We start from the raw sequence: 14,931 nt of genomic DNA, 5'->3' as shown, positions 1-14,931 counted from the left end.
ACTATTAGCTTGGCTGCCATTAGTCTCTAGTGCGCTTGCTGTACGGGCCGCCAATAATACCCTGATCATCCGGGTAATTTGATACGCGACACATGGGGCTGTGTATTTGTTGCTGTACCCATGGTTCCAAATTTGTCTGCACCAAGTTTGAAAGAGAGACTGAATAAGTGACATATATATATATATATATATGTGTGTGTGTGTGTGTGTGTGTAAAAAGAACCATTGTAATGGATTCACAGGCCTACATGCTGCTTTCTACTATTTACTAACCTGTTGTCTAGCCTGTCCATGACATTGAACGTGACACACCAGTGAAAAAACAAAACAGAAAGGTATGCTTAGCTGCTGCAGAGCTGTGAACACAGCTCTGGTCTACTGGCAATGGGAAAGGAGTCTATAGCCAATTTTATTAGGTTTTCCTATGTTGAAAAAAAAACCTGCCTACACACGGTAATTTTGGTGTAAAAGGGGTGTATGAATCCAGATAGGTTCCTTCAGGCTGTCTCATTATATCCCTCTTCTCTCTGTATGTTTATGAGGTGGACTCAATTAGCCTCAGATGAAGTGCAATTTTTTTTCACTGAAGTTGTGCTGCTCATTGAAAGTTCATGTATGATCACATCTCTGCATTGGCTTCTTATGTCCTTGCACCTCCTCTAAATTTAGTTTTCCTCAGTCTGGACCCCAGCTCTTCAGGCAGGTGAGGTTTCACTGGGAGCCTTCAGTATTTATAAAATCCTGGCTACGGTCCTGTTGTTGACATACTGTTGCAGGGCCATCTAGCCGAGGATAACCTTGTGTGGACTGGTGCTACATTGAAGTTTCAGGACAAGGCTTTTGGATTAGTCATCATGGCTGCTCTCATCTCATTTGCAACACAACACGAGGCGGATCATAACCGCTGCCCTGAGTTGGTTCATGAATATTCACACAGATGCAGAGTGTTCATGCACAAAGGCAAATACAGGCTGCTGTGCTCTCTGTGTAAACAGTTGAAACTGCAGCACAAACAGCAAATATTCCTGCAGTTTCTCAGGGAAGCTTTTATTGGGGAAAGTCTAAAGATGGGCAGTGGTGGAATGTAACTTAAGGGGCTTTTTTGCATTCCTCTTCACTTCTTCCTCTTCGTTTTCTGTCCCTCTCCCCTGCTTTGTGAAATAAGTCATGAGGTAAATTATCATACCATGGGTAAATAATTAGACAGCCCAGGGAGGGGAGCAGCACAAATGCCAGGCAGGAAATGTGCGTGCCTGGCAGCCCCATAACAACTGGCTGTCGCTCCATGAAATGTCAAAGAAGAGGCCAGAGCGATCACCCCAGCAGGTTGTCTTGGCGTGCACTGAGTGTTTCCACTGTGGACTCCCCCGCCTTTTCTTTTTATGGAAGCCTTGACTTACCCATGGTGACAGAAGGAGGACGCACAACTCATGACAACACAATAGATGATGAACAAGCTGTCCCGCGACTGACTTCAACGCACCGAGTGGTGACAGTTAATATCGAGGATAAGCCAAGGTGGTGTTCTCTCTGGGAATTACCGACCCGGTGTCCTCGCTGACCCTCCAGAGGAGGAAAAAAACTGGAGCTTATGAATTGAACATGACTTTTAAATATGTGAGTGACTCCCACCAGGAGCCAGTTACTATATAAAGGGATGCTCACAGGATGACGCTGCCAGAATGGAGTTCCCCTTTAATGCCACATGGCCGAGATGGGTGGCAGTGTCAGGTTTCATGGTTGTGTCTGTTGTTTGTGTATGACAAATAAGCAATAGCCTACTTGGCAGCAGGTTTGTAACTGGAAACTACTCAGGGAGTTCGACTGTGTATATTTGCCTCTATGAGCATTATGGGTGCGTGTCACCAGATACTACAGGGATCAAAGGTCAGGGAACAGAAACTGACACTGAAAGTCTGGAGTAAGAGAGGAGCAATACAATTTCAATGTGTGAAAGAGACATTAATAAAGACAATGTGGAAGAGAGAGATGAGCTGGAGGCAGTGTCAACATAAGCACCAACAGCCCATGTGGTGCGCATGACTTTAACAAGCTTTATTATTTTCTTAATTATCACTTAATCATCATGTTTTCTGTTTCTAGCAATTCCGCCATTTTACTATGGACAGGATATTGAATGCATGTCCCCCTGTGCCTGTGTGTGATGGGTAATCCCTGGCTACCCCCCTCCCCCCAGCCTTCCCCCAGCCTCCCCCCAGTGGGTACAAATCAGTGTTCCCTCTCCCATGTGACCGCCCCTGTTTATTGGCTGAGGGACAGGGAGAGTTGAGCTTTGGGCCGCTCCGATTGGATTAATGAACTGTTACGTCAAGGTAGTCAGAGTCACCCAGAGAGAAACAGGAAGTAGTGGGATTTTTCTTTAAAAAATAAATGCATACAAGTTGTCATCAGTAAGTCAATGTGCGTACATGACAATTTGAGAAACAATATTACACAAGAAACCGTCAATTATCCCAGTGTGTGAAAATATTATAAACCCATATGAATAACATATGCATTAGATAAGAGTGGTTTGGTTAAACACACAAATTTAGCAATATCCAACAAATGACACAAACTGAAACAATAAAGGTAAGTAAACTGTGACACAGAGTTGCATTTCATGACGGGGCCTCTAGATTCTGTTATAATTTGTGATTAATTAATCTTCTGTGTGTGTTGGCGAGCTACTGCATTACATGCACACACAGGCATACATCAAGTTGTACTGAATCGAAATGATAAAGCAAGACCCAACTTGCTGCAACACTGGAGCTGTTGGAGCCTCTGGAGATCCATGCAAGACAGATTAGCCTATACAGCGCAGGAGTATGATGTAAATGGTGTATTTCTACTCTGTTCTCATAATAAAAATCGAATACAAATTACAAAGATTATGAAAAATATGACAATTTACTGGAGTTTTAATTTTACTGAGGGTCATAATGGCTGGATCAACCTGTAAAAAGGGCCTGGGGTAAAAAATTGCTGTTTGGCCCCTGATGACTCTTCTCTTAAAGCCAGGATATACCACACACAGCAGTTAAAATGCTATTTGGTGGGAGCTGTATTGTCTTTACAAATTATTGTTTGTTATCTATGAAATCAAAGTAAAAAAAAACTTGTTTCCAATGAGGGAAATGGTTGTCAGTTTACAAAAATAAATAGATGGTCTACGTTGCCGCAGCGTGTAGTTACATTTCTGAGGAGGTGTATGTCAAGCTACAGTGTAGGGTAGGCGTCTAGAGAGAGCCTATACCAGTGATATTCAAATAGTGGCCTGTGGGCCAGACAGGATGCTGGGTTCCCTCCCAACCAGTTTTTGTTCTTATTCCCAGCTGAAATAAGTTGATTCACAATGGGATCTTTTTTGTACTTTTAATGTAAATAAGGTGCCAGGGTGCATAGAAAGCATCAAAATAGAGTGTGTTCAGGCCAAGCCCCGAATTTCCTCAAATCCTCGAAACCTGATCCTGCAACTAATCTGTGCAGGGCTGTATTGTCTGGCCCCTGGCTACCTGTCATTTTGCAAAAGTGGCCCCTGGGCAAAGCAACTTGAGTATCCTTGGTCTATGCCACAGGTGGAATGTTGATGTATATACCTGGCTTTACTAACCCTTTGCACCACATGTACAAATCTTATTGCCTCCAGATTCCTATGAAGTCCAGTGCAGCCAGTTATCCTATACAGTGATAAAACACTTAATTTGAGTCTATATGTGGTAATTCTATAAAACACAATTTAACGTATGAATTTTCACAATGGAAGCACAATAAAAACAAGCTTATGAAGATAAATTCTGACACATCCGGGACCTTCTTTGGCTGATATTATAACGTATGTTGGTGATGCAAATATTCAGTTACATTTGCAGTTAATGAAATAAGGCTACCAAACACATCTACCCAGTTAATCCATCTTTTTATCACTGAGATAAATAAAGGGGTTTATTTTGGTATGTCATAACCGGAAGTGAGACTTTTGCTAAAGATAGCTTTGAAGAAATAACGTTAGCTGTGAACAGAGACCAAACGTCAGCTGAGCTACGATGCTCTCAGTTTCCGTTTACTGGAGAGACAATAAAAACGGAAGACGAGGCGAGGCTTTGGTTTACCGACACGGACATCTTATCACCGAGTAGACAAAAGGGAGGCCGTGAGAGACCTGTGTGAGTGTGTGTGATTCCTGTGTGCCCGGGGCTGCTGCTGTGGAGCTGGGCTCGGACAGGACAGGGCGGGGTGATGTTTAGGTTCCGGTATAAAGGCAGCGAGAAAATGGGAACCAGACGAGATGTGGAGCCGGCTGCCGACGCTGTCGTTTTATACCGGAGACTAGAATGAGAGGTTTACCGTCCTGGTGTAACAGGGCGGCGGTGTAACCGTCTGGGGGAGGCCGCTGGCGGGGGAGAAGCGTGTCTCTGCGGCGCCCCTCCGCCCCCTGTCCGTCAATAAGATGAGGACGCTATTTACATTCTGTTGTCTCTTCCTTATTACCGGCGGAGCGGACCGGGCGTGGGCCACCGGAAACCTAACTGTCGATAGCAGCAACGACACCAACCTGACGGCCGACAGCAGCAGCAGGTACATCACAATCGGGGACGGGTCATCGCAGGAATTTGAGTTTCCCGAAAACACCAACGGCGTGATTGTAATCTCCAGCCAGTACCGGAGCGCCGCGGCGAGCAGGAAGGGCCGACAGAGCTGGAAGCAGACGGTGACGGTCCGCTCCCTGGACCCGGAGGTCCTCTCCATACTTAACGTGACAGATAGTGGCCACGTAGGACTAGCCAAGAGCTACATTATCAGTATCCGCTCCGGACTCCCAGGCCGGGCTCAGCTGCAGATCCAGCTGCTGGACCTGGACCAGGATTCGGTGCCGGTTCTGATCGAGGAGAGGACGGATTATTCAATCAGAGTGGCGCCCGGTAATGATGACCCGGCCACCCGGCTCATCCAGTCGGGTGGGTTGTCTCATTTCTCTGAGAACCCTGTGCTGTTTGCCTTGCTGCCCCTCATCTTCGTCAACAAGTGTGCCTTCGGGTGCAAGGTGGAGGTGGAGGTGCTGCGGGGTCTACTGAGGAGCCCGGTGCCCCTGCTCTTAGGGGTGCTGGGTCAGTTCCTGGTGATGCCATTGTATGCCTACTGTGTATCCCGGCTGGCCTCACTGCCTAAAGCGCTCTCTCTGGGCCTGGTCATCACCTGCTCTGCCCCGGGTGGTGGGGGCGGCTACCTGTACAGTCTGCTGCTCGGAGGAGACGTCACCCTGGCTATCTCCATGACCCTGGTGTCCACAGTGGTGGCGGCAGCAGCCATGCCTTTGTCATCAGCTCTGTATGGTCGGCTCTTGGGTGTGCACGCTGCCCTGCACGTGCCGTTTGTGAAGATCCTTGGCACCCTCCTGTTCATCGCCATCCCCATCTCTCTGGGCATGCTGGTCAAGCTGCGCCTGCCCGCCCTCACACGCGTCCTGCTGGCACTCATACGACCCTTCAGCTTCGTGCTCATCGTAGGTGGAATCTTCATGGCCTACCAAATGGGTGCATCCATCCTGGCCAACGTCAGGCCCCAGATTGTGGCAGTTGGGGTGACGGTGCCTTTGTTGGGGCTGCTAGTTGGGGCTATCCTGGCCAAGCTGGCGGGCCTTGCCCCACCCCAGAGGAAGACTGTCAGCATAGAGGTGGGCGTCCAGAACAGCCTGCTGGCACTCGCTGTCATGCAGCTGTCCTTCCGCCGTCTGGAGGCTGACTTCGCGTCCCAGGCACCCTTCATCGTGGCCCTCAGCAGCACCTCCGAGATGCTTCTCATAGTTCTGGGGTACTTTGCTCAGCGCAGGTTGTGTGGGTCTGCCACCCCCAGGAGTGACGCCTGATTGTAGCCATAGTTTTTTTGTTCTGAACTTTTTTGCAGAATGAACTTTTTCAAACCTGTGGAAATTTGGTGTCCCACAGTCAAGGCTACGAGACACACAACAATCACCAATCCAGTCATCACTGTTGTGGCACACGGGACAGTGAATGAACTCTTTTTGTGTTTTTGTCGTTCGTATTTTTCATGAAAACCAAAGGCCTTTTACCCCTCTGAGACCTTTTGTGTTTATTTTCCAGTATGTACTTTTTAAAATCAGATTATACTGTGAGGTATACAATGTAAATATTCCTAAGAAGAGACATACCTATAAAAGAAAAGATATTTTTCTACCAGATTACTTTTTGTAATCAAAAAGCAAAGATTGATTTGCATCATGTTTACAAGAGGTCCATGTGTCTTAGCCCGGGGGAGAATTTTTGGGGGTAAAGTGGAATCATTTGTGAATCAAACAAGAACATGATGATGTTATGAAAGTATTTGCTACTGATTGTGTTTCCTGGATCTGCGGATCCATGTACTTGAATATTAGACAGGAGAAGTGAAGAAAAAGTAAATAAAAACATTGTTAAAGCAGGCTTCAGTGTGTTCAGAGTTTGTGTGCAAAGAAACATGTCTAACAGGTCAATGTCAATAGAGCGTTAACAGGCTGTTTGTTATATGAAGAGTGAGACCAGGCTGCATTTCACCAGAACACCAACCCGTGACTGTTTGGTTTTACTTTAGCACACAGGTGGTAGAAAGATGGTTCAACATATTTTAAGAGTGGCATCGTAGTATGTGTTTAAATTCCAGTGTGGAACATATTACATTTTGAATCTTTTTAAATTAAAGCTTCTGATTCCAGCTCTTGTATATATAACAGGGCTGCAACTTATGACTATTTTCATTGTCAATCAGTCTGTCGAACATTTTCTCAGTTGGTTGTTTGGTCTGTAAAATGTCATAAAATGGTGAAAAATGTTAAACGCTGTCTCCCAAATCCTAAAATGACGTCCTTGAATGTCTGCTATTGTCCACAACCCAAAGATATTCAGTTTGCTGTGATATATATATATATATATATATATATATATATATATATATATATATATATATATATATATATATATATATATATATATATATATATATTTCACATTTAAGAAGCTGCAATCACAGAATTTTGACTTAAAAATTACTCAAACTGATTTTAATAGTTGAGAACTAATTAATCGTTGCAGCTCTAATGTTAAATATATTTAAATCAAACAATTTCATCATTTCATACAGCAGGAGAGGCCATTGTTACTTTCTTTGACTGCTGTTTCATTACAGAAAAGGTAGATTTATTCAAGTACTAGGAATAATCCTGGGATATTTGTACGTACTTACAAAATAGTAGGAAAACACAGGCAGAGGGCAAAGTGTCTGAAGATAAATACATCACACACTTTTAGTGGATCGTAGGTGATCAGTGAGAGGCATTACTTCTGTGTGTCTGTGCATTTTTAAAGGAAAATCCTGCACATAATACCTTTAAGTACAGTTTTGACTTTTACCTGTAGTATCTTTACAACAGAGGTGAATGGAATTAAGTTTGTGCTGCTCATTGTATTAAGACAGTTGAAAAAAGTGGAAAAGCTCAACAGTAAAATGTCCCTGTTACTTTACATAACCCACTGAACACACTGTCGACAGTTTTCCTGTAGGGACTGATTCTTTGGTACAAAGTGCTTTGAGTTTAGTGTTTACAGTGTGGTCTGAGAACATTGTGTCTGGGAAGACATGTTGCTGTAGGTGTTTTCCATATGTCTTTTTTTTTTTTTTTTTTTACTGCATCAAGCACCACATACTTCCTTTCTGGTGGCAGATGTGTCTGTGGTAGAAAACTGAGGGCAAATGAGACCAAACCTGTCTGAGTCTCCTGAAAAACTATGTGTTAGATACAAGTAGAGGTAAGTGAAAGAATTTGCAAAGTGCTTTTCCGGAAGTGATAAAATGAGAATGCTTAAGTACTATAAGACGAATCAAAGAGAGTAGGTTAAAAAGACGACTAGTCTGTTAAATGACAGTGTGGGCCTTTAGATAAGTAACCCATTGTACCAGAGGCCAAGGTCCAGTTTTTATCAGCTCACTGTTGAACTATTGAAAGCGGATTCAGAATATGTACACACTGTTCACAGTGACCACACTTCCCTTTCCTGTCTAAGAAACAGCTCACAGCTCCAGTGAGAAAAGGGGAACACTTTACATACAGGTATTTTTATGTACAGACCGCACTTCCTGTTTACGCATCGAGAGCAACAGACTTTTATGTGCTTTCATTAACACACTTGCTGAGGGGGCTGATGTAGTGGAAAACGAGTTCAGACCTGCTGTTTTGGCCTAGCAGATTTAACTGAGCTCTCAGGAATGTAGCACAGCTGTAAAGCCTCCGGGCCGAGCAGAAGTTGTTGGGTATAAGAGTCTCAGTCAGTGCTGCTATGTTCCAACTCCAGTGGCCGCCTCGCAGAGAGAGGAGGGGTGGTCCCGTTCTCTGTCCCAAGGGAATGATGACTGTAGGAAGAGCAACATGATCTCTCTGAATCATGACCACTTTCTCTCATACGTTAAACACGAACCTTTTTGTAGCATCATTATTGATTTTTGTCACTCGAGGCCTTTGTCATGGTCGGAGCTGTTCCCTGACCTACATGGATGCATCTGTAACTAAATACATTTGTGCCATCAGTGGAAACTAAATAGATCTGACCAAGGCCGTAGCCATGAAATCAACATTGGAGGGGGGCCAAATCCGCTCAGAGTATGCCCACCCCACAAAGAAATAAAAAATCTGAAAACTCATTTCCTATACTATCATAATCAAGTACAGCTATACAGCATATTAAACGAACATGCAATAAATGAGAGCTGCTACTGTGTACATAAATTATACATGCAGAGCAGCCATAAACTGTGTAAATAATGGACATAACTACTGTGACGTCACCCATTGGTGTGTGCACTGTCTTTCTGAAGACTTAAGTTCTGCAATCAGCCTTTTTTTTTTTTTTTTGAGCCACAAATGACCACATTTGGAGAAGAGTCTGACTCTTAGACTGTGGTGACGCCTCGCAGACAGCGTGTCACTCAAACTCCACCCTTAAATAAGTAGAAGTTTAAGTTTTGATGAAATCTACATGGGTGAGTTATACAAAGATTTACCCCTCATACAGTTGTCATAAATGAAGAAATGAACTATAGAGACCAAGCGGCAACCTCTGAGGCTGAAACATTAAGCCAGCACAGACATGCCAAAAACCCTAATGGTCACTTCAGGTTGGCTTTAAAACAGAGTCAGTCCTCACAGCCCCCCATGTTCAAATGCCCACATTTACAGCATAAATAAATACGTTTACAGGCTGGTACAAAAAAAAGTTTTGGTCTCGCTACTTTCCCCATTCATGACAATTGTACCGGGTGAGTTCTTTTTTTATGTCACTTATGTACATTTTTTGGGGATTGGAGTTACATATTATCAAAGGTGGGGCTTTTTTGAGTCACAGGATGTCAGCGAGGCGTTCCGGCAGTGTGTGAGTCAGACTTGTGCTGCATTTGTTTTGTACTCAGAGGTCAGAAATTCCCAGTTTCCAGTCTGAAGTTTAAACTTGAACGCACCCTGAGGTCGGATTTCCAACTCGGAAACTCGGAGCAACCACATCAACCCTGACTTACGAATTCACGATGGCTGCCGGTCACATTCACAGTGAGTAAACACTCTGCTAAAGTACTGTTTATAGCAATTCTATCTTATTTGTTTTACATTAGGTCAGCCATACCCATAGTACTGTTAAATTTTTATCCGTGGGCATGTTGCTATGCTGTCTGTATGTGCAAAATGCCACATATTGAGTTGTTATCAACTGATACTGCTAACAGTGGCTACGGCTAGCCCAATGGTAGAACGGTAACGTCCATGTTTTTTTTCGACTTAAGCTTGATTTCTGGTCCTGCGGCGTACCTACGACGTTGCCGTGACGCTGTCGTGAACCCTTCGAACTTCTCTGTCACTCCATTTCGTCGCGGTGCAATTCACCGCCAGAGCGGTTGGAGGCTGCGTTCCTTTCCTGAATGGTTATCGTCGTCTCTAGTTGATTCTTTGTTTAGCTTCCGGCTTTTCCAGTCACAGAGAAATGAACGCAGAGCACGGACAGACGGCTCCGTCCGTATCCGTATTGAACGTTGAGCATAAATGGGCCTTAATGCTGCAACATATGTGCAACATCTACATCGCAACAGAAGATGTTTCAAGATGGCGGGGATAGCACAATCTGGCAATACAGAACCGGAAATGCGTTGCTACCAAGCAAACCAATCACAGCCCTCTCGGTCTGCGCTGGGTCTGCGTCGCCTCGACGTGTAGTTACATTTAGGCTACGCCGGGGGCTACGGCGAGCCTCCTGCGTAGCCACGTACCCTACGATGTAGCGACATCTTTGAGTCAACGCAGGACCATAAATCAGCCTGATTTATGGTCCTGCGTTGACTCAACGACGTCGCTACGACGTTGCTGTGATGCCGTCGTGAACCCTTCGAACTTCTCCGTCACTCCGTTTCATCGCGGTGCAATTCACCGCCAGAGCGGTAGGAGGCTGCGTTCCTTTCCTGAGTGGTTGTCGTCGTCTCTAGTTGATTCTTTGTTTAGCTTCCGGCTTTTCCGGTCACAGAGAAATGAACGCGGAGCACGGACAGACGGCTCCGGCCGTATCCCTATCTGTATCCGTATTGAACGTTGAGCATAATGGCATATATATAATGAGACTTAATACTGCAACATCTACATCGCAGCAGAAGATGTTTCAAGATGGCGGGGATGGCGCAATCTGGAAATACGGAACCGGAAATGCGTTGCTACCAAGCAAACCAATCACAGCCCTGCCGGTCTGCGCTGGGTCTGCGTCGCCTCGACGTGTAGTTACATTTTTGGGGAGGTGCACATCAAGCTACGCCGGGGGCTACGGCGAGCCTTCTGCGTAGCCCCGTACCCTATGACGTAGCGACATCGTTGATTCAACGCAGGACCATAAATCAATGACGTCGCTACGTCGTAGGGTACGTAGCTATGGAAATTGTTGATTCAATGCAAGACCATAAATCAGGCTTTAAGCCTGATTTATGGTCCTGCGTTAAATCAACAACGTCGCTACGTTGTAGGGTACGTGGCTACGCAGAAGGCTCCCCGTAGCCCCCAGCGTAGCCTGACGTGCACCTCCCCAAAAATGTAACTACACGTCGAGGCGACGCAGACCCAGCGCAGACCGAGAGGGTTGTGATTGGTTTGCTTGGTAGCAACGCATTTCCGGTTCCGTATTTCCAGATTGCGCCATCCCCGCCATCTTTAAACATCTTCTGCTGCAATGTAGATGTTGCAGTATTAAGTCTCATTATATATATGCCATTATGCTCAACGTTCAATACGGATACGGATAGGGATACGGCCGGAGCCGTCTGTCCGTGCTCCGCGTTCATTTCTCTGTGACCGGAAAAGCCGGAAGCTAAACAAAGAATCAACTAGAGACGACGATAACCATTCAGGAAAGGAACGCAGCCTCCTACCGCTCTGGCGGTGAATTGCACCGCGATGAAATGGAGTGACAGAGAAGTTCGAAGGGTTCACGGCGGCGTCACAGCAACGACGTAGGTATGTTTTAGGTACGCCGCAGGACCATAAATCAGGCTTTATCCACCGTTGTCAACTAGAATGCAAAAACTGTTGTCAACTTGGAGTTGACATCATTTCCACTTCCGACTTCCGACCCCCGAGTACAAAACGAACGCACCATTACCCCTCGCTTCTCCCCAGCTCCACCCTCTCATCCAAATATGGTCACTTCTGGCCCCAAAAAATCAAGATGGCAGCCAAAATGTTGGACTCGAAGCTTCAAAACAGGAGTCCAAAAATCAAAGGGTGATGTCACGGTGGCTATGTCTGTTTTTTTGTATTTGTGATAGTCTGTGATAGCTCCTAAACTACCCTTATTATTATTGCTAATATCACTTTGAGTCACAAAACAAGTTCTATAAGGAATGAACATTAAATGAAGCGTTCTTTCATTTCTTTATTCAGTTTTGTTATTTAAAGATGCAGGAAAAATTACATTTTGTATTGTCCCACAGTACAAAATGTCCAGAATACAATCATTTATTAATACATAGGAAACAAGTCTGTGATTGCTTTAAGAGTAGCTGGGAATTCTGGCTTTCAGAGGCTGTGCTGTGTTTGTTTCAGGCTCTTTTTGACTTGACATACATGAAATTTCTGTTTGAATTTGGTAGGCTATATCTAATACTTGGTATGCTTTGTGTGAGCTAACCTGCTACTGGAAGTGGAAAGTTTTAATGCAATCACAGCAACATCATGTTGACATGGTGCGCTCCCTCTGCCTCCTTCTCAAACTCTATTATATACACACACACGCACATTAAATCCTGCTGAGGTCCAGATCCAGTCATTAATCAAAACTTTTCCCTCCAGTGATTCAGACAAGAGTTGCTGCTGTAACTGAACACTTGTGTGTGTGTGAGTGTGAGTGTGTGTGTGTGAGTGTGAGTGTGTGTGTGTGAGTGTGTGTGTGTGTGCGCGCATGCTCAGGTGTCACTGTGTGTTGTTTGTCATGGGGCTGACAGGTGATGACACATTGCCTTGCTGGTAGGTTTGCACTCAGCCCTGTACATCAGCACTCCTGTTTATATTACTATCCCGCACATTAGTGGCACAATAGGAAGAGAGCGCTCTTAAAAATTCATGAGGACACATTGCATTAAGTTTTCATGAGTTCCTTTCACCGGCTCCCATGAGACGGTTTTCCTGCTGCCTGCCGCAATAGAGCTGGGAAGTCCAGAAAAAACATATTAGACTGAAGTGAGAGGACTCTGTTCACTGTGAGGAATGATCTTCAACACAGTGAGGACGAGACGGAGCCTGCTGCTGTACAGTCATGGTCACTCAGTGTGGTTTGGCAAGGTGTGGCACTCACCTGCACTGCGTCACAATCATATTTGTTTTGAATAACAAAGGTATTTCTATACATAATAACCTGGTTGATAGCTTTAGTTTTGAGAAAACACTCAGCTGCAGCTTCCCATAATAAGACAACCGGGGGGATGCGGGGGAAGCTTATATTACAGCCACACCTGTCCCAACATGCCCTGCATCCTGGTTACAGTACATACTGGTTATACAGGGCATTAGTCTCTGGTGCATTCACATTGAAAAAAAGGCAAAGTTGAGTACCAACATACTTTCCTTTTCTTACTCAGATTTTTTGTGGTGTTCATGGATACTGTTGTCCCACAGTGCAACAATGGAAATGGAGTCATTTCCTCAGACTGTTTTTATTTCCTCTAAGAATAAATAAATAAAAGTTTTTAAAAAGTTTTTCTTTCCCTCTGCTCACCTTTTCCTACACTGTATTGGTTTTTATACAGCAAAATGTGTTTTTTAATGACTTGAAAAGTGCTCTGTAAATAAAGATTATTATTATTGTTATTATTTGTATGTAGTATTATTTGTATTTGTATGTTTTATTATTGCATTAGTGGTCACAGCTGAAAAAATATGGAAAAAAACATGTTGGAAAAGTGGATAGATACAGATCAATGTTTCACTTACAAACTGCATCAGTATGTAGATTTCAGGGGGAGACGCAAGGGACATGAGCCCCATCAATATTTAAAATAAGCACATTAGTGGAGGACTCTTAATTTGACAAAACTAAAGACTATTTGAGGACCTCAGAATTGCATATCTGCTCTTTGCAGATGATGTAGTTCTGTTGGCTGCATCACATTGTGACCTCCAGAATGCACTGGGGTGGTTTGCAGGTGGTTTGAGTCTGATGCGTGTGCGAGTGTGAAGATTCCAGGTCTGAGATCATGGTTCTCTGCCAGAAGATGGAGCTTGCCCCCTCTAGGTTGGGAGAGAGTTGCTGCCCCAAGCGAAGAAGTTCAAGTATCTCGGTGTTTTGTTCATGAGTGATCTGATCAGAATGCCTCCTGGACGCCTCCCATTAGAGGTTTACCGGGCACGCCCAACTAGTAGGAGGCCCCGGTCTGGGAACGCTGTGGAATCCCCCGGGAGGAACTGGAAAGCGTTGCTGAGAAGAGGGACATCTGGAGTACTTTGCTCAGCCTGCTGGCCCTGCAACCCAACCCTGGACAAGTCAATAAAATTGGATGGAGGGATGGAAAATTAAAGACATTTACACCATAAATTGATGCAGAAAATGCACAAATTGGTGCATGACCATTCACCAAAATGCAAGAAATTAAGTGGATGACACTCAACAACCCCTAAACCCTTCATTATATATGTGCACTTAATTCTGTAGACTCTCTGCTTCCTGTGTAAATCAAGCTAATTCTAGAAACCTACATCACCACTCCATAGCTGTGTTTAACACTATTTAAAGATTGCAGCAAAACGATTTGTCAGTGAGATTAAATAATGCAATGCTATCACAAATAATGGGAAAACAACATCACAATAAGGCCGCGGCTGAAAAATGGCTTAACTGTTTAAATGTGTATGTTTTAAGGATCCATATTCTCCTCAGACAGTTATATTTATTTAACCTTTTTTAAATACAGATCAGTTGAGCATATATGCTCTTTACAGCAACACCCTGTTAACATACACTGAAGAACAAATAAAAACGTGGAAAAAGAACAGACACACACAGTACAGGATGATGAAAACTGATATACAGTGCAGAGGTGTTTCTATGATATAATAGGGTACAGTAAACTGACACTCCTGTTATCTTTGGCTACACAACAAAAGTTCAGGTTAAGTTTCAGAACTGGTTACATCTCGCCCATGTTCAAAGAGCGCATAAAATGTTGTTCAGCAAGTTCACATGGAACTGAATGTAGTTACCAGAGCTGCATGAGAGGCCTACTTTTGAATCATTACCTTTTCAGAAAAGGAAGTATTTGGAGATGCAAAAAGAAAATGATTGGCTACTGACCACTAAGAAACAGAGAGAGGATAAAGACAATATTTTAAAAATTTGAGTCAAGTTCAGTTTTATGTACTGTAACCAT

The 14,931-nt window shown here is 44.2% G+C and overlaps 1 protein-coding gene across 1 annotated transcript; it reads left to right on the top strand.

Annotated features, from left to right (window-relative positions):
* Positions 1 to 3,987: 3,987 nt before the first annotated feature.
* slc10a3 (solute carrier family 10 member 3) lies at positions 3,988 to 6,441 on the top strand. The gene has a single exon (XM_033633980.2). The coding sequence runs from the start codon at positions 4,454 to 4,456 to the stop codon at positions 5,867 to 5,869; it is 1,416 nt and encodes a 471-aa protein (XP_033489871.2). The 5' UTR covers positions 3,988 to 4,453; the 3' UTR covers positions 5,870 to 6,441.
* The last annotated feature ends 8,490 nt before the right edge of the window (positions 6,442 to 14,931 follow it).

Source organism: Epinephelus lanceolatus, chromosome 5, assembly GCF_041903045.1.
Source record: "Epinephelus lanceolatus isolate andai-2023 chromosome 5, ASM4190304v1, whole genome shotgun sequence".
NCBI lineage: Eukaryota > Metazoa > Chordata > Actinopteri > Perciformes > Serranidae > Epinephelus > Epinephelus lanceolatus.
Note: the sequence above shows the minus strand (reverse complement) of the source record. Positions and strands in the feature narration are given on the sequence as shown.